At 43.2% G+C, this 21,439-nt stretch overlaps 1 protein-coding gene across 4 annotated transcripts in view; it reads left to right on the forward strand.

Annotated features, from left to right (window-relative positions):
- The first annotated feature begins 1,976 nt into the window (after positions 1–1,976).
- GRIA1 (glutamate ionotropic receptor AMPA type subunit 1) overlaps positions 1,977–21,439 on the forward strand; it is a 325,697-nt gene continuing 306,234 nt past the window's right edge. For all 4 annotated transcript variants that reach the window (XM_077266385.1, XM_077266386.1, XM_077266387.1 and 1 more), the window contains exon 1: positions 1,977–2,695. In XM_077266385.1, coding sequence (XP_077122500.1) covers positions 2,605–2,695 — 91 coding nt within the window. In that variant the 5' untranslated portion in view covers positions 1,977–2,604. The remainder of the gene's footprint in view (positions 2,696–21,439) is intronic.

The following is a 21,439-nucleotide window of genomic DNA, read 5'->3' on the forward strand; positions in this document are numbered from 1 at the left end:
TACTTTCCATGCCCACTGTATATGTATATATATATATATATATATATATATATATATATATATATATATATATATATATAGTGAGATAGCGCTCACTAACGTGTTGGGGAAAACTCGCTTGGCAGCGATATAACACATAGACCGTATTTCTTCTAAAGTTCAGCTGGGTTTTATTACTCCATAAACCCCACAGGCTGACTCCTCGTCAATCCAAGGTCCTCACCACAGGTGACCTGTCCAGGTGATATTCAGGACGTCCGTCCCTGGCTGGGACTGTCCAACACCCCAGGCCACCAGTACCAGAGTCCCACCACGTGTTCTACAGGGAGACAACACTCCCAACACTTAGGCTAACAGGACCTTCCAGCACAGAACCATTCAGGTCCACACTCAGACAGCATACAGGAACATGTGACCCACACCCTGGCCACATTATGTACCTTGTAACCACACCCACAGGTGAGGTATAGATCACATGGGCTGGTCACGTGATCCTGACATCACCGCAGGTCCTCAAACACCCGCACTTCCCACAGGAAAAAGGGGTACAGTGAGCACCCTCACCCAGTGGTAATGTATGTGGGTAGCCAGACCCTCCCATCTCTCATAGCTACCCGGCAACCCGGACCCAGATGCACTAAACAACATTTTATTGCTCATGTGCACCAAAGACAAAATACTCTGGGTTGCATCGCAAGGAGCAGCTCCCCATACAAGTGAAACTTACAGCGCAGAAGACCCCCTCCTCTGAGACACATAATGGCCGTTCACCACAATGTCGGACACTATCTCACTATCCCCATTACGCCTCCATGCGTGTGTTGGGGAGCACATACAGCGCCCCCTAGCTGTAACAGGGGTCACTGCATCGCTACATATATATATATATATATATATATATATATATATATATATATATTAGACTGTATAGAAATAAAGTAATATACATATATAATAATATAAATATGAAATCATAAATAATAGTAATAATAATGATAATAAATGTAAACACACGTGTATGTACATATTTCTTATCTTATATATATATATATATATATATATATATATATATATATTATATACTGTGTACAAATGCAATAATATGCATATATAATAAATAAAAAATGTAAGCATAAATAATAATAAATATCAACACATATGTATGTATATATGTATCTTTTGTATATATAATATACTGTGTATAAATGCATTAATATGCATATTTAATAAATATAAACATACAAACAAATAATAATAATAATAACAATAATAAACACATATGTATGTGTATATTTCTTATGTTATACTGTATATAATAAATATAAAAATGCAAACAAAAATAATAATAATAAATAGAAACACATGCATATATATATTTCTTATGTTATATATACTGTATATAATAAATATAGAAATGCAAACATAAATAATAATAATAAATATAAACACATATGCATGTATATATTACTTATGTTATATATCCTATATATAATAAATATAAACATGCAAACATAAATAATAATAATAATAATAATAATAAATATAAACACATATGCATGTATATATTTCTTATGTTATATATACTGTATATAATAAATATGCAAACATAAATAATAATAATAAATGTAAACACATATGTAGGTATATATTTCTTATCTATTATTTATATATATATATATATATATATATATATATATATATATATATATATAATACTGTGTATAAGTGCAATAATATACAAATATAATAAAAATAAAAAAAATAATAGTCAATATTAAAAATATATAAATTATTGCTCTATCCTTTCTTTTTTATGGTAATTAATAGGCATAAAGAATGAGATGCCCCCAGCCTATACGCCAAATGGGAACATAGCCTATGGCCTTTATATGAAAGAAACACTATGTAACACACACAGCTCTGCTACATGTGCAGTGCATTCTATAGTAACGGGCAGGTTTCCCCTTTTTGCCAGTGTCTTTGTCACAGAGGAGAGGCACAGGAGGGAGCGCTATAGGAGGGGGTGTGGGGGTGCATTGGGGACAGGAGGACGCAGAGATTACCCTCAGACACAGAACATTGGCTCCTATCAGGAGGATGGAGAGGGGTTGGGGAATGTGAGGCAGTTGCTTGGCTACAGTAATAAAAGCACATTAGCATGATGGAGTGCGGAGGGAGAGAGTAATGTGCGTGCTGGTGTGTGCCTGTGTGTGAATGAGGAGGGCTCTCTCCCTTTCCTTCTGTGTTCGGTTAATCCTTCTGTCAGTTGATGTTAAGACAGCAATTTAAGAAGTGGATGGAGGAAGGAAGAGGCAGAGTGTAGCAGGGAGGCACAGAAGCCCAGGGACACCAGCCTTGTATTCAGCACCAAGGAGAGAGACACCAAAAACTGACAACAGCATCAACAGCTTCTCCCTCCACCACCACCTCCTGCATCTCCACCATCAGCAGCACCACCAACCCTTGGATTCCCAACACCTAGGAAGGAGACAAGGAAGGCCAGGAATACAAGACACTTCAGGGGCAAGAAAGAAAATAAAAATCCAAAATCTTTGCTTGGGAAGTAGGGCTGATCCTTTATTCTCCGCCAATGCAAAAGGAAATATGCAGCACATCTTTGCCTTTATCTGCACCAGCTTCCTAGGGGCAGTACTTGGGGTCAATTTCCCCAATTTTCCAAACATTATCCAGATCGGTAAGTTTCTTTTTTTTTTTTTTTCATGTTTTATAAAATAAAATGTGAAGGGGGCTGGCATTTAGGGGGGTTAAGGAGGCAGAAGGAGGAATTGCAATGTATTTATTTATGTTCTATGATGGTGGCTATAGTTTGATTATTTGTTTTATTTATTTTAATGCTATCGCAATGTGAAGGTAATTAAAATGCCCAAAGTTTGTGAGATGTGTCCAGCACTTCCTGCTCACTCACAGCAGCTCATCCGTCCACTGCCCCCATGGTGCCCCCCATCTACTTAGCCCCCTTCTCCTATCCCCCCATTTCCCACCCCAATAACATTCACCCCCCCCCCATACTAAATGCTACCAGCTTTGAATAACCCATTATGATGGCATTTGATGCCTCTCAATCACGACTCCCCCCTCCCACCCCCCACTCTTGGCACGCACAATTAACCCATTAACTGCTGAGAAAAGGTGAGAAGGAGGTGGGGGGGAGAAGGGGCAGATGACAGCAGATCTCAGCTCTCCTGCCACATAGGTGAAGTCTATTGACGGCCATCATCATCATCACACCTATTGTGTAACAAGGGGAAGGCAGGCTGTATTCTTAGTTATCAGGTTCCTCCATTATTCTTGGGGGAAATTTAAAGGAATATGGTAAATAAGGGAAAGGACTCATGGAGGATCTGAGCCTCATCTACAGGGTTGGGGAATAGGCAGCAAATAGTCATGGAGGAAGCACCTGTAACAGGTTATAGTGTCTGTACTGAGACTATGTCTAATGCAATAATATATAGAGGTAATATGTCCACTGATCTACTAATTATCTGTCTCCCATCTATGCAACTATCTATCTATCTATCTATCTATCTATCTATCTATTATCTATCTATCTATCTATCTATCTATCTATCTATCATCAATCTTTTATCTATTATCTATCTATCTATCCATATGCCTATTATCTATTATCTATTTATCTATCTATTATCTATCTGTCTATTATCTATCTATTATCTATCTCTCTATCTATCTATCTATGTATCTTATCTATCTATCTATTTGTCTATTATATATCTATTATCTATCTATCATCTATCTACTAGCTATTATCTATTATTTATTCTATCTATTATCTATATATTATCTATCTATCTCTTTATCCATCCACCTATCTCTCTCCATGTATGCAATATTAGCTCGCCATAAGAAAATGGCTGTATTTCCTTTCATATGTCTGTGAATCATCCCATTATTATGCCCACATTACATCTCTTGGCCTTTCCTAAGTAGGGGCTCATTCCTCCATCCCCTCCGCCACTTACACAGTCTCTTCCTCCACCACCTGTTATCCGGATCTTCTATATCCTTGTCTACGCCTCCTGCAATCCTTACATCCACACCATATAGTGATCCACTTCTGCTAGAGTTGAACCAGATCCTGGGGAGACCACAGTGCGATGTCTCCCAGTGGTTACGTTATGCCATATGATGGCATGGTGACCACTTTGCTGCTTGTTCCTTATGAGACTCCCTCTCTGTGCACATTTTGGGGTTAACCTATGGTTGTCATAGTCTTCGTCTAGAGGTCGTCTCTCGTTTCTTATGTCCCATGATGGGTGACCATTATCGTTCATTCCTGTTTTGTGCATTGGGCATAAGCGTTTGTTTCTTTGTTTCTGTATTTGATGGTGTTTTTCTCTCCCATTAGCTTCGGTGTGGTCCTTCTACCTCCTTCTTGTCCCTCCGCCAGTCACAATGCATCAGGCTCATCATGCTCGCTTGGTTTTCTACCTCAAAGGGATTGTGTTCCCAACCACCTGTGAGCAATAACGGAGCGAGTGGAGAGTTCCCCTTCTATGGGCACATGAAATCCCTTACGTAACCATGATATATTCCTTTAAAATATTTTAAAAACCCAAATCCAAATTAATATACCATAGTAGCAGAGAGGAGTCACTAATTAAAAATGTTTTTATTCATATTTTTGAAACTGGATTGTCCATGTAGTTGGCAAAGTCATCCATAAACGTATTTGCCCCATTTGGGTTTGGACACTATTATGAAGCTGGTCGTTAGGAGGACTTGAACCTGTGGGATGGAACAAAAAAATGAAGGAAGGGCACCAACTTCACCTGAAGAACCTAATAGGTTCCTACAGGTTTCCGTCATAGTTTCTAGTTTTTTGTGCCATTTTTCCCAAAATCTTGAACAAAGCCTCCAACTCAGCTGTGAACACAGCCTAATCCCACCCATACAGTATATAGAGATACATCTGTTTTCAATCAGATCATAAGCTATCTACGGCCATCTAAATAGCATAACCATGATCTGTGCCAAGTGATAAACTGAGCTCTGCTGCATGCGGCTAATTAACTCTGCCACCAGTCATTTCCTTGGCTTGTCAACAACCAACTAGTCCCCTACTTTACATACAATTCAACCAGATTGTAACCAATCTCTTTCATTGTGACCTACTTAGAGCTTTGGAGACCTATGGGTTCACAACACATAATTACCACCAGTCACGTTCCACTATTCCGGATACTTTGGCTCTATATTATCCCCCCAGATCTACGCCTGCTCCACTTTCCCAGCTTCTATATGCTTTGATTCTAAGTGTACAAGCAACATGTTGATAAAGCACATTATAACGCTTGGGGTTGGCGGAGGAAGTAATTTGTGTTTGCAGTGTAGAAGCATGTCCAGAGCGGAGGAGACATACAGATGCCCCGTGGCACACTGCCTCATGCATTATTTCATGTTTGAAGCCATTGATTTTAAAAGAAAATGACTTGCTTCTTTTTTTGGGGGATGGTGGAAAATGGTGGAAAGGCGTTTATTGCTTTGTGTGTTGTTCTAGATGACAACAATGTGTTAGAATTCAAGGAATAACTGGGTAGACATGAAAAAAGGCAAATGGGTAAAAGTAAAAACGGAAAGATGTTAGGGAGATAATAGATACATAATAGATAGATAGCTAGATAGATCAATAGATAGATAAAAGATAGATAGATAATGGATAGATGAATGATAGATATATAATAGATAGACAGATAGATAGATAGATAGATAGATAGATAGATAGATAGATAGATAGATAGATAGATAGATAGATAGATAGATAGATAGATAGAAGGCAGGTAGAATACATATAAAAAATAATATTTTTTTTAACACTAAATATCTATTTTGTTAAATGAAAGGTATGCCATTGGTATTTTATAGCAATTAAAAAATATCCGTTTCCAGGATTTTTACATCATTCTTGATGAACATTGAAAATTGACATGACCATACCAGGAAATTGGGTTGAACCGTAGACAGGCAGATGTCTCACCACCAGCACCAATGGTCACTTGGCTGTCTTCAGACTTCCATGAAAAAGTTCACAGATGTTGCTGGCCCAACCCCAAAAAACTCTCCATGGCCATTTCTTATGGTGATCATGAGTGGTCTTTATTTCCCCAATTGAATGCTCAACTGGTCATCACATTGTCCTATAAAATGAAAACATCTCGCCCCCTCTCTGTTGATGTCCATCAAGGCTCTGTCCAAGGACCCCTTCTCTTCTCAATCTATACCCTTGGCCTGGGACAAATCATAAAGTCCTATGGCTTCCAGTATCATCTATATGCTGATGATGCTCAAAGCTACCTCTCTGGCCCAGATGTCACCTCTCTGCTCTCCAGAATCCCAGAGTGTCTATTAGCCATATCCTCCTTCTTCTCCTCTCGCTTCCTCAAGCTCAATGTGTACAAACCTGAACTGATTATCTTTCCTCCATCTCGCACATCTTCCCTACCTGATTTATCTATCACAATAAATGAAATCACACTTACCCCTGTCCCCAAAATCTGCTGCCTCGATGTAACCCTTGACTCTGCCCTGTCCTTCAAACCGCACATCCAAGCTCTCGCCACCTCCTGTCGCCACCAGCTCAAAAATATTTCCAAAATCCGTCCTTTCCTCAATCCTCACTCTACCAAAATGCTTGTGCATGCCGTAATCATCTCACGCATCGACTACTGCAATATCCTCCTCTGTGGCCTACCCTCTAACACTCTCGCACCTCTCCAGTCCATCCTTAACTCTGCTGCCCGACTAATTAATCTCTCTCCTCGCTACACTCCTGCTTCCCTTCTTTGCAAATCCCTTCACTTGCTCCCAATTTCCCAGCGAATCCAGTTTAAACTACTAACACTAACCTACAAAGCCATCCATAACCTTTGTCCTCCGTATATTTCCGTACTAATCTCTCAATATCTTCCCTCACATAATCTCCAGTCCTCCCAAGACCTCCTTCTCTCCTCCGCACTTATTCGCTCCTCACCCAATCGCCTCCAAGATTTCTCCCGAATATCCCCCATCCTCTGGAATTCTGTGCCCCAACACGTCCGGTTATCCACCACATTTGGATCCTTCAAACAGAACCTGAAAACCCATCTCTTCAAGAAAGCTTACAGCCTGTAATGACCACATGGCCACCTCAACACCATCAGAGCTACTGCAACCCCCGACCTACTGTCTCCTTCCCCACCATCCTGTAGAATGTAAGCCCGCAAGGGCAGGGTCCTCGCCCCTCTGTATCAGTCTGTAATTGTAAAGGTACCTTCACACGAAGCGACGCTGCAGCGATAGCGACAACGATGCCGATCGCTGCAGCGTCGCTGTTGGGTCGCTGGAGAGCTGTCACACAGACCGCTCTCCAGCGACCAACGATGCCGAGGTCCCCGGGTAACCAGGGTAAACATCGGGTTGCTAAGCGCAGGGCCGCGCTTAGTAACCCGATGTTTACCCTGGTTACCAGCGTAAAATGTAAAAAAAACAAACAGTACATACTTACATGCGTCCCCCAGCGTCCGCTTACTGCACTGACTGAGCGCCGGCCCTAACAGCAGAGCGGTGACGTCACCGCTGTGCTGTGCTTTCACTTTCACTTTGCGGCGCTCAGTCAGTGTGATAAGCAGACGGCGGGGGATGCATGTAAGTATGTACTGTTTGTTTTTTTTACATTTTACGCTGGTAACCAGGGTAAACATCGGGTTACTAAGCGCGGCCCTGCGCTTAGCAACCCGATGTTTACCCTGGTTACCAGTGTAAAATATCGCTGGTATCGTTGCTTTTGCTGTCAAACACAACGATACACGGCGATCGGACGACCAAATAAAGTTCTGAACTTTATTCAGCGACCAGCGACATCACAGCAGGATCCTGATCGCTGCTGCCTGTCAAACTAAACGATATCGCTAGCCAGGACGCTGCAACGTCACGGATCGCTAGCGATATCGTTACAAAGTCGTTTCGTGTGAAGGTACCTTTAGTTTGCTTACTGTAAGTGATATCTGTAATTTGTACGTAACTCCTTCTCATGTACTGCACCATGGAATCAATGGTGCTATATAAATAAATACGGTAATAATAATAATCTATAATGGTGGTATTATCAAGAGATCGAACTGAGTATGTGGATTGTTCTACTAGACAAGGATACATCTGTAGCACTAACATAATTTCTTAAATCTAGTGTATGAAAGGTGAAATGCTTTTGAGTTTCCTCCATGATAAATTTGAATATGCTCTTAAGTCCCTACAGGCATTTGATTGCTACCCTAGTTCTAGATGGGTTTTTTTGGAGTGGAAAAAATGGATGACCGAATGAAAATGGAGATGTCTTTCTCCTTGGGGTTTTCCAGGAGTTATTGAGCCAATATTCCGCCTGACCTCTTATTTCAAGAAGGGTTAACTCTAATGTATGGATCAAAGAGGGTAGTACCGATATTCAGCTGGTAGTATTGTTCTGTTTTTGGTGAGATTTTGAGTTCGGAGATGAATTTTCTTTCAACTGTAGTATCATTTGGGTTAATTCTAACAATTTTTTTTGTTTGAGAGAGAAGAGAATATGGCTTCTCAGAAAGTGAACAGAGAAAATTGATGGATTATTGACCCCTGCAAATGTTTTCCTATGACTCAGATTGATCTTAACATTCATTGTACAACTGAGCTCTGCACATGAATTTCCCAATAATGGTATCAAAACTAGCACTGTTGTGGCTCAAAAGTTTTTGGAAACAGGCAACAGGAAGGATTTTAAAGTGATTTTCACATCTCATGAAGAAGGACTAGTATATACCATCATTTTATGACTGGTGGGGGATCCGTCTTTGAGAACCTCACCAATTCTGAGGATGAAGGGGACACAATACAGGTGTAGAGCTGAGTCTCCTGCACCCTTGAGCTCCCGACCATGCTTCAGTTATTTGCACAGTGAGGGGTGCGCATGTTGAGCTATAGCCAAAAACAGAGATGGGGGTGCAATGCTTCACCCATACTGCATTTATTTTCAGGATTGAGTTTAATTATTATGGGATGGCATTTCCTAAACATATGTTATCCCTTTATTAGATGTAATAACTTAGTATATGCCATCAATTTGAAACTGGTGAGGATCCATCTTTGAGAACCTCCCCAATTCTGAAGATGAAAGGGACACAGTACTGTTGCAGAGCTATGTCTCCTGCATGGTTGAGCTCCGGACCATGCTACAGTTCTCTGCACATCTGGGGCATCTGGATGATGACAGGAATTCAATTATTATGGTGTTGCCTAAACATTTGCCATCCCTTTATTAGATGATAACCTAGGCTATGCCATCAATTGATGACTGGTGGGGATCCATCTTTGAGAACCTCACCAATTCTGAGGATGAAGAGGACATCACTGGCGTAGTTCTATGTCCCCTTCAAATGTCTTCTTGTGCGGTGGGGGACGCTAACAGAGATGTCGCCACTGTTTTCTGCATAACAGATGTCCAGAAACTGATCTGTGAGGGAAAAACAGTAAAGAGGATGCAGTGCTGCACACCTTCATTTTCAAGATCCTTGGGGGTCCAATCAGAAAATGATGTATTTTCATAAGCATATGATATCACTTTATGATAGGATAACCCCTCTAATTCAATTACACAATTAGCCTTGCATGGTAAAATTGCAGCAAAAAAGAATGAGAGTGTTGATAGGTCTTATGACTCATATGAATTATTTACTGTGCAAAAAAATATGAGATGTGGAAGAATGGCACTTCTATTGTAAGATATACAGTGCCTTTTCAATCTTTTCCCACATATCATGCTTCAAACATAAAATACCAAATGTAAATTTTTGGTGAAGAATCAACAACAAGTGGAACATAATTGTGAAGTTGAACGAAATTTATTGGTTATTTTAAATTTTTGTGGAAATTCAAAAACTGAAAAGGGGCGTGCAATATTATTCGGCCCCTTTAACTTAATACTTTGTTCCGCCACCTTTTGCTGCGATTACAGCTGCAAGTTGCTTGGGGTATGTCTCTATCAGTTTTGTACATCGAGAGACTGAAATTCTTGCCCATTCTTCCTTGGCAAACAGCTCGAACTCAGTGAGGTTGGATGGAGATCGTTTGTGAACAGCAGTTTTCAGCTCTTTCCACAGATTCTCGATTGGATTGAGGTCTGGACTTTGACTTGGCCATTCTAACATCTGGTTACGTTTATTTGTGAACCTTTCCATTGTAGATTTTGCTTTATGTTTGGGATCATTGTCTTGTTGGAAGACAAATCTCCGTCCCAGTCTCAGGTCTTTTGCAGACTCCAACAGGCTTTCTTCAAGAATGGTCCTGTATTTGGCTCCATCCATCTTCCCATCAATTTTAACCATCTTCCCTGTCCCTGCTGAAGAAAAACAGGCCCAAACCATGATGTTGCCACCACCATGTTTGACAGTGGGTATGGTGTGTTCAGGGTGATGAGCTGTGTTGCCTTTACGGCAAACATATCGTTTGGCATTGTTGCCAAAAAGTTCAATTTTGGTTTCATCTGACCAGAGGACCTTCTTCCACATGTTTGGTGTGTCTCCCAGGTGGCTTTTTGCAAACTTTAAACGATACTTTTTATGGATATCTTTGAGAAATGGCTTTCTTCTTGCCATTCTTCCATAAAGGCCAGATTTGTGCAGTGTACTACTGATTGTTGTCCTATGGACAGACTGCTCCACCTCAGCTGTAGATCTCTGCAGTTCATCCAGAGTGATCATGGGCCTCTTGACTGCATCTCTGATCAGTCTTCTCATTGTTTGAGATGAAAGTTTAGAGGGACGGCCGGGTCTTGGTAGATTTGCAGTGGTATGATACTCCTTCCATTTCAATATGATCGCTTGCACAGTGCTCCTTGGGATGTTTAAAATTTTGGAAATCATTTTGTATCCAAATCCGGCCTTAAACTTCTCCACAACAGTATCACGGACCTGCCTGTTGTGTTCCTTGGTCTTCATGATGCTCTCTGTGCTTCAGACAGAACCCTGAGACTATCACAGAGCTGGTGCATTTATACGGAGACTTGATTACACACAGGTGGATTATATTTATTATCATTAGGCATTTAGGAGAACATTGGATCATTCAGAGATCCACAATGTACTTCTGGATTGAGTTTGTTGCACTGAAAGTAAAGGGGCCGAATAATATTGCACGCCCCACTTTTCAGTTTTTGAATTTCCACAAAAATTTAAAATAACCAATAAATTTCGTTAAACTTCACAATTGTGTTCAACTTGTTAATTCTTCACCAAAAATTTACATTTGGTATCTCTATGTTTGAAGCATGATATGTGGGAAAAGGTTGAAAAGTTCAAGGGGGCCGAATACTTTCACAAGGTGTATATAAAACGTAACTAATTGGTCCCGGATTAGATAGACATGGCTGCTTTCTTACAATAACAGTAGTACAGCTGCATACAGGTTGAGTCTAATATTATAACTGCGCTCCTTTAAAAAGGTGCAGAGCTGTAATACCATCACGAACCTGTGGACAGGTGTGTGTCATGTCGGACACTATTCACTCTAGGGCGTCTGACAGACAGCGGTAATTCCGCAGTCGTCCACTATACGCTCAGTGGCGCCGACTAGATTTTATCTAGGTTGTCCGGGGTTAATCTAGCTGGTACTCGGGTTGGAGGCTGGGTCACGCCCACTGCCTTTAAATAGTTCTGCTGGACTTTGGGCGTTGTCGATTATAGCTTGTGCCTCGTGCCTGGTGATCTCGGTCTGGAGTGGTGGTCTTGGAGAAGAAATATTGTATCTGATGGTGTATAAGCCTTTGTCATATTTCTCCTTCCTATATTTGTATTTGTTTTGCCCTGTGCACATTATAGTGTTTTCCTGTGTGTCTGCGGCGTGGTGCGTTTTTAGTTTTCCCTGTCTGTGCTTTCTGTGGGGGTTGGTGTGTGGTCTAATCACTGGGTGGCGGGTGGAGGTTTCAGCATAGGGCTGAAACAGGAGTCAGGGTCAGGCCTGGTGGCCCAGACAAGCACACCATTAGTGTAAATTCTGGGAGAGGGACAGACAGGGTTTTCCCTAGCCTGAGGGATATCGCAGGGGCCCGGTTAACCAGCCTGAGTCTACCCAGTACCCCGTGACAGTGTGTCACTGTTTTTAGAAGAACACATGGCTATGTTACTTTCTATCTGGCCTACACATGGCATTTTTTTTTTTAAATTAGAGTAATTTAATGCCTCACTGTTTGCACTATATTCAGAAACAGTAGCAGGGGAAAAAAAATTCCGGAAGATTGTTTTTCCACTCTTGAGACTAGTCGGATAGGCAGATTCCTGGTAGCTTCTCCCCGTCCACTTCCAGTGACTGACGGGTCTCTCCTTGCGTGTAACTGTAGGTAGAGACCTGCTACCACAGTGGAATTGATAGGGAGGAGCCACCGGGGACTGGCTGGTCCGACTAGTCTCCCGAACAGCAAAACCAACCATCTCATCAGGTTTTATTACTTATCATACAACAGTCCCATCTTTTGGTGTCCCACAACTTATGATGAGAAATGTACCTGGCCAATTTTCCAAGAGTTGATAGAATATGTTAAGATATAAGTAGACCAAAAATATATACAGTATTTAGAATTCTTTACTACATGGTCCAGTTGGTCTAAGAACAGGACAGCCACAAAGTCAAGATCAAATATAGGTCTTCTGTTTCCAACCATCCCAATTCCTACTCTTACAAAAAAAAGTTAAAAAACAGGAGAATTATCAATATCTTATGACCAGAGTTTGACATTTTTTCTTAAAGAGCTGGGACATTCCTTACGACATTATTATTGAAGATGGTTCTTGTGCTACGACCTTCCATGTTCAATCTTCTGCACATAAGTGTGAAAAAAAACAATTACATCCCCAGTTCCTTAAAGTGTTTGAAATCAATAAGAATCATAGGAATATTCATGAAGAAAATTGGCTAGAATTGGTCAATATTAGCTGCAATATCAATGAGTCAACTGGTCAACCTATAAAATGCTCGTTTTCACTTACACTTTCCCCTCGTAGCTTCTTTTTCCAGAAGCTACCTGCAATGACGTTTCTGTATTGAGTCTTCTCACTTGGTACGGGAACACAACCTACATTTGCGTGTTCTTCATTCTCTTAGTGATGAGTTGACATGACGTCACGCTGGCTCCTGAAGGCAAGACAAAACCACGAGATTCCTAACATCCTGGCTTTAAATTGGCTTTATTGTCAAGCAAACGATGGCTGAATTACAATTTCAAATCTTGTTTTTCTTCCCAGAGTTGTCTGCTGTGTTTGATTTTTTTTGCTGTTTTCTGCTTTGCTGCCTTCAGGCCTTTGGGACGTGTTCTTGAAAGTATGCTGGGTTTGTGGATTAATAGGGTGACTGGAGTGATCATCGCTGCTAACCCTTTCGGCTAAAACAAATATATCTTGATCTCCGTAGTTATCTTCTTGTACGAATGAAAGATTTTTAAGATTTAATGATAGTAAACCTGTATGGGTCAACTATAGAAGATGCTCTGAAGGCCTCATATTCCTCAAAGATAATTATGAGGAAGAAAATTGACTTTCGCTTATTCGTATGTAGATTTCTCCTTCTTGTCAGAAGAACACCAGTCATTACCAGTCAGAAGTAGGGCTCACGTATGGGCACTTCCCTTTACTTTAGACTTGTTCCCATCAAGAAGTGCCTTGGATGAGCCTGAGGGTGACTCAACGCAGCACTCTCTGTCCTTCTTTGACACTCATTCATTCATTCATTCATTCAGCATTTGATGCATGTCTCAGTCTCTAGAGTGGCACTTAAGGGAGTAAGTACTGATTGTGTTGGTATCATTGGAACCTTTTAGCACTTTTACATTTTTAAGTAGAATTGCCATTCTGAACCCTTGCCTCCATTTTCTCAAAATCATAAAAACAGAACTGTGAAAATGAGGTGTCCAGGATAGGTCAACAATATCAGATCGGTTGGGATTAGAGTTGGAGCGAATATATTCTCACATCCCAATATATTGGCCACGACAGAGGCCTATGGCTGCCTCACGGGAGTGGGAGTACTGACTCCTACCTGCCGGCAGCTCTTATTTTGATTAGCTGGCCTTGCACGGTGTCACATGTGCATTACTCCACAACATTCATGACATGCGAGGTTGGCTAATCAAAAGAAGGGCCTCAACTGCTTGCAGGTGAAAGGTGTGATTCCTGCTCCCTTGCAGCGACCATAGACCACTACCATGGTTGGTGACATGGGACGTGTGAATCGATTTTCACCAACTCTAGTTGGGATACGCTACCGAGCACCCTCCATGCTCCACTTCTTGCAGTGCCTGCGGCAGCCGGAAGTAGATGGTGTATGGAGCCATTACATCATAGCTCGTTATACTTGAGTACTGCTGCTCAGCTTATAGTGAAGTGAATGGAAGATGATCTGCAGTACAAGATAGTAGCCACTTCACAGTGTGCAGAACTAAGGTGCCACAGCTCCATTTTGTAATTCTGGCTTCCATGGGAGCTGCATACATCTGATTGCGGAGGGTTCCAGGTGTTGGACCCCTATCGATGAGTCTTAAAGCGTCTTGAAACTACACCTCTCTCTTGGAAAGTCACAACATTATCTACAACATAACTTTATTACCAGAATTCTTCAGGCTATCAGAATCATTTTCGTTATTTTAGGCTAGCCAGTGACATTAGATTGGCATTGGTGGATCTTATCATAATTTCTATAGTGATCAAATCTATATTAAGTGTCTAGGGGTGCTGATGTTTGCCACGATATATTGATGATGTGGTCATGAATATGGTGGGGTCATAGCAGATAATTTTTAGATGACAAATCACTTACGGTATCTCATTTCTATATCCAGCTTATGACTTCACATTAGACCGTAACCGTCTAAATTGTGATATGTAGGGTACGGTATGAGCCAGAGGGCCACGTAGAAAAGATTAAAATTGGGTCCTTTCTAGTGTTAGCGAAAATAAAAAAAATATCCCATATCATCTGAGAGCGAAGGGTTTGGGTCCTATTTGTTTTATCTTCCTTCCTTGAGTTAAAATTCTACATCTTTCTTGTAATATTTGAGGAAACATGCACATAATCTCATTATCTACATAAGGGTTATACTGGCTTCCCTTAAAGAAGCACTCCCATCAAAAATGTTATTCTCTCAATATATTAAAATTGCTAATTTTTCCTTTCTACCCAGCTTATTCTTCTCTTTTCCATTAGGTCTATGGCATCACGTGATTAAAAACTGATTAGCTGAATCCTTCTAATATAAGTTCTATGCAGAAGCAGGAGGTCAATATTGTATACACAAGTCATGAGTCATGGCAAAAAGTCTATGGCAGCTGGGAGGAGTGGAGCAGCTGGGTCAGGAGTTGAAGAGGGGATGATAAATGCAAGGACAAGAGACTTCATGTTTCTACATAGAGAAGAGAAAATAGAATAATTACATGGGTAGAAAGGTAAAATAAGCAATTGTAAGTACACAGTACTATATAATATGATGACTGCAATATATTAAGAGAATAAAAACTTTGATGCAAGTGCTTCTTTAATGTGAAGGTCCTTCTGGTGCTAGTGTCCTCCACCACCCCGCTTATTCTTAAAACAGAAGAACTTGGTGCTTGTTGCTTCTATGGTCTTTTCTTAAAGCAAAGTTATCAGCAGAATTTTGCTAAGCAAACTACAGGCATTGTTAGGTTGCCAATGTTAAACTGATTAAAAAGATACCTTGGGTGAAGAAATCCGTCTTGTGGTTCTTGTGTAATCAGTGTTAGAAGTTTACAGTTAATTATATGCCCGTGGTCCAGGGTGGGACTGTAGGTTATCTTCCTGCTAAAAGCCAGACAAACCAAGGAAAGACTTGCCCACAGGCCCACCCTGAAGCAGAAACATGTTCCTCATCATAGAGAGAGAGAGAGAAAGAGAGAGAGAGACAGACTATTTGTGCTTCGGAGTGTCCTGTGGTCAGGTCTTTCCTTGTTTGTCTGGCTTAAAGCAGGAAGATAAGACTCTATCTACAGTCCTGCCCTGGAGCACAAGCATCTCATTAATTGAAAATGTCTTACAAGAACAACAAGATGGATTTCTTCACCTCATGTATCATTTCAATGAGTTTAACACTGCCAACCTGACAATGCCTATAGTTAGCAATATACCGATGACAAGTTCGCTTTAAGTGAATTTCCAACATTTTTGCTGTAGAATTTGTGGAAATATTCACAGATTTCCATCACCTATTAAAATATGGGATCCACTGGCTCCCCTCTTCAGGAGCCCCTCATGTATTGCTTTTATGGGAAATATGCTCTTGATATGTGCAGCCACGGGCTTTGTTATTGGGCTTTTTGGAAGTGCCTGAGGAATGAGGACCTTAGTGTGCTTATGAAAAGTTTTAGAGATGGATCTTCACACTGCATGCTTATAAAAAGTTTTAGAGATGGACCTTTACATATAGATGAGCTTGAGGGTCTTCCTGTTAATTGTTTAGTTGCCAAAACTGTCATCCATGTAGAATTCTCAGTGTCTTAAAGGGAACCTTAAGATTCTGGAAGCGCTCATTTGGTGCAGTAGTGAAAGGTGACCGGTGTGGAGGTTTCACTTGTAGTAGGAGAAGACACTACAGGAGAACCTTCTCTAGAGTTGAGCCAGTTAATATAAGTTAGGAATTTGACAAAGTGTTGTGTGCTGCTCAAAAGAGGTTTAGAGTTGAATAGATGGCAAATAAAATTACCTTTATTAGATTTCACAGACTGATAGATCACAAACCGTTTTTCGGCTTCGGACAGGAGCCTTTGCTGAATTCCTATCTTAAAGGTAGCCTTTCGTGTTGTACATGTAGTCTGATCTGTGGAAAGCATTGTATATTGAAGGAGAAGCTGAGCAGGTGACATATAGGTTGTTGGAAAAGACTCAGTATAACTTTAAAACTTTTCACAAATTTTATTCATTGACATCCCTAATGTTTGTATGCATGAGTCCTGAGGGCGATCCTACTATTGATTGACAGCTATGTAATACAGGGATGACTTACAATAACTAGTGGGACCGCCCACTGGACTAATACATACAAACACCTGGAATTTCAGCAAAAAAAATTAAGGTGAAGATGCTGGGGCTGCCACTCTTGTCTTACCTCCTACGTTAGTCCTCTGTCTGTTTTCTTCCCCAACCCAGGGAAGAGGGGCACTACTGTGCACGCAGTACACCAAACCGATGAACAAGGCAACACAAACAAGGGTAACTGAAAATAGCAGGCATACAAATATTCACTCACATATAACAGAGGAATGCATCAGAGAGTGGAAGATGGGAGAAAAACCAAAGTAGGAGACGAAGGGAATTATCACACTTACAAACCAAGCAACAATCACAGATAACTCCTCCAAACCTCCTTCTCATATGAACTCCTATCCTCCTAAGCCAGTTGGAGCGCCCCCACACCGCCGCAGGGCCGAGGGGCACCCGGAGCCGGGCCTCTGAGAGTCTCTGTCCAGTTCTGGGGTTGTCACGGTGGCTAGACCCGGTCCGTGGCCCTGTCTGTCAGTGGGGGACGTCCGTTGCAATAAGTGGTGTTGTAACGGTGCAGTTGTGGGGTGCAGGTCGCGGTAAATAACGAGGACACCAGGTTGCAGTCTCTTTACCTCTTTACTGAAGATCTCTGAGTCCTCAGTCCAGAATACGGCTCACCAGGCTGCGCAAGTCCGGCCGGTCCAATGACACTTCCAGAGTTCTCTTCACAGGAGGAAATCTGTGCCTTCCCCCTAGCGCTATGTGTTGTAGTCCTTCCCTGCTGCGCTTACGGAAAGTACCCCAAAACTGTTGTGTCTGTTTCTTAAGTTCCCTCACAACTCGACTAGATGATGTTCTGCTAATCCTCCGTCCCTCCCTGAGGTTCGGGTAGGAACGGCACCCGTTTGACGGGTAGGCCTGGAGTTCTTCCGGGACCCTAGAGACGCCCCTCTCCCACAATTGCCTCCCAAGACTTCATAGGTGATTTGAGTTAGACAGCCCGCCTGAGACTGACTGTCCTGCCGCTGTTTGGAGTATTGCTTGAAGCTGAATGTTATTCTACTCCCTCGGCGTTCCGGCCACCGGTAGTGCGCCTCAGTAGGATGTTGCTTCGATCTTACAGCACGACTCCTACTGGTATTTCTCCTTTGCGTGATCCCGTTTCTCACTCAGCACAATCTATCTCTCTTCTAATCCTTTCTTGGGCACCGCCGCTACCCGGAGCAGGCACGGTCCCATTACGTTCGTTCTCGTTGCCAAGCCTCTGTCAGGATCCCACCCCTGACAGAGACCCTACTGTATCTTCCCCTACAACACCCTCTGCCACAAGGTGTTGCCTGGTTCCAACCCAGTCAGCTTTCTGATCTAACTTCCTGCCTGACCCCCAGTTTACCCACTATGGTGGGTGTAACGCCGCTGGGTTTATACCTCGTTTCTTCGGCGTTACTTTTGCATGTCTCTGCTTTAACCCTTGCTCCTCTCCCCCTAATGTGCAGGGATACTGTTGTCTGTTACCTGTATGGATTCTGCTCAGTTCCCTGCCACCGCTGCGTAGCTGTACATGTGCTGTGATGTCTTTGCTCTGCTGCATGGCCACTCGCATGTGCGGTCCCTGGCTGCCGCTTGGAAGCTAGCCTTGGCTTGCGAGGTCCTCTGCAGCTGGTGCATGGCTTCCCACGTGTGTCCAGGCTAGCAGCCGCTGCCAGGTGCCCTAAGCCACAGTTCCTGTGCTATCAGTGCTGTAATGGTTTCTGTTTGTGCTTAGGGTGCGCGCGGCCACACCTACCCTGCTTTTATCAGGGTTTGAGTGTGCACCTGTGCTGCTTCCTCAGCCTATTGCTGAGGAGCAGCTCCTATATAAACTTCCTCTTTGCTTCTGGGCGTTGCCAGAGCATTGCACTGTGTTTCTGTGTCTTGCCTTGTGAGGTATCCAGCTCCCGTTCTGTCTGCAGTATGTTCTGGGAGAGCTGATGCCTGTCTCTCGCCTGTTCTGGGGGCCGAGTACCCAGATCCGCCTATCCTGGAGGCCGTATATCCAGATCCGTTTGTGTCTTGTTTATCCGCCTGTTCTGGGGGCAGAGTACCCAGATCCGCCTATCCTGGAGGCCGTATATCCAGATCCGTTTGTGTCTTGTTTACCCGCCTGTTCTGGGGGCAGAGTACCCAGATCCGCCTATCCTGGAGGCTGAATATCCAGTACCTGATCCTGTCTGAACCTGTCTCTGTTATGTTTCTTAAAGTCCTATTGTGTCTGGTACCCCGCACCCTGTGACTGAACTTTCCGGGCTCATCTTTCAAAGATGGAGTTCGGTGTTCTTGCTGAGCTCTTACTATTCTGTGCTCAGTCTTCCATGCGGTGCTAACCCTGTCTGGACCAGTTCCAGTCCAGCGGAGCTAGCACCATCACGCTTGAGTTCCTTCCTAGGTCTGATGTCCGAAGCCTGACGGCCGAAGTTACGAACCTGATGACCTCCGCTACCTGGTCCTGTGCCCTCCGTGTCCCAGCCGATGACCTGGGCTGCCACGCCAGTGTCCAGCCTGTGTCTGATGTCCTTCCGATGTCCTGATTCCTGGGCTGCCACGCCAGTGTCCCAGCCGATGACCTGGGCTGCCACGCCAGTGTCCCAGATGTCTTTCCGATATTCCCGATGTCCTTTCGGTGTCCGTTGTCCTGATTCCTGGGCTGCCACGCCAGTGTCCCAGCCGATGACCTGGGCTGCCACGCCAGTGTTCCAGATGTCCTGCCTGTGTTCCAGATGTCCTGCCTGTGTTCCAGATGTCCTGCCTGTGTTCCAGATGTCCTGCCTGTGTTCCAGATGTCCTGCCTGTGTTCCAGATGTCCTGCCTGTGTTCCTGATGTCCTGCCTGTGTTCCTGATGTCCTGCCTGTGTTCCTGATGTCCAGCCTGTGATCCTGATGTTCTGCCTGTGTTCCTGATGTCCTGAGGTCCACCCCGAGATGACGTCCTTCTGGGATCGGTGTCTGATGTTCTCCTGCTGAGCCTGTGCTACGTCCTAGGCCTGAAAGATTGGCTGTCCTAGTATGCCCGTGCCAGATGACCCTGGACTGCATCAACCCGTGATGACTCCTGCCATCGTCAGACGTCCATCTAAGCCTGTGTTCTTGATGTCCTGCCTGTGTTCTTGATGTCCTGCCTGTGTTCCTGATGTCCTGCCTGTGTTCCTGATGTCCTGCCTGTGTTCCTGATGTCCAGCCTGTGTTCCTGATGTCCAGCCTGTGTTCCTGATGTCCAGCCTGTGTTCCTGATGTCCAGCCTGTGTTCCTGATGTCCAGCCTGTGATCCTGATGTCCAGCCTGTGATCCTGATGTTCTGCCTGTGTTCCTGAGGTCCACCCCGAGATGACGTCCTTCTGGGATCGGTGTCTGATGTTCTCCTGCTGAGCCTGTGCTACGTCCTAGGCCTGAAAGATTGGCTGTCCAAGTATGCCCGTGCCAGATGACCCTGGACTGCATCAACCCGTGATGACTCCCGCCATTGTCTGACGTCTGAGTCGTGTACCCTTCCTAGACATGTGGAATCGGGATCCTGACATCATTATGTTCTTGTTATGTACTGTGCTATCATTTAAGTAAACTTTGTTTCTTCATACCGGAAGTTGTGCGGTGTAGTCTAGTTCTGCATATCTACATCTTGTTCACATGCTCAGCTGCCACAGACCCTGCTCGCTACCGTTCCCTAGTCTGGGTAGGTCCAGGTTACTCTGTGGTCCAGTGGGTCCACATTGCGTTCCTTTTTGGGACGCTCGCCCACGTCGTCATGGTCTGGCGACGTGGAGGTGTCGGCTCGGCCACGTTTGTGGTCGCAGCCGTAACAGTGGGGAGTGGCCTAATGAATAGCACCCTTAGCTCCCCCCGGAGGCCCGGCTGTGAAATGTATTGGTGTCTGTGATACCTGATCAGATGAACTCCTTCAGTGCCATCGGACGCACCATAGCTCCCCATAGTGGCGGAGCCACAGTACTGCAACGACCAGGACTCTGGGGCGCTGCACTCCCCCCTGGTTAAACATAGTACTCCGGGACTGGGAAGAAAACAACAATACAAGTTTAGCAAAAAGACATACAATTTTGTTGAGTGCAATAACAATAAGTATACTTGAACAGGCTTCCCTTTATGGGAGGTAAGGACACTTGAACGTTACAAACATGGTTAAATAACATAGCAACATGCTATAAATAACTCTTCTTACCCAACCGGGTATTCTACTAAGTGCAAAAATTGCTGAACAATACTTTAACGTTGCCTTTAAGGACATACACTCCGTATCCACTAAAGACCTTCCTATAATCACATTATAAGGTAATTTAACTTTTCCATTCTCCTTCTTTAAATCTGCAGGACTGCCTGTCCTATCGGCACCAGACCTACTGCCTCTCCTTTCTGTTACAGGACCGCC

Source organism: Ranitomeya variabilis, chromosome 5 (assembly GCF_051348905.1).
Source record: "Ranitomeya variabilis isolate aRanVar5 chromosome 5, aRanVar5.hap1, whole genome shotgun sequence".
Taxonomy (NCBI): Eukaryota; Metazoa; Chordata; class Amphibia; order Anura; family Dendrobatidae; genus Ranitomeya; species Ranitomeya variabilis.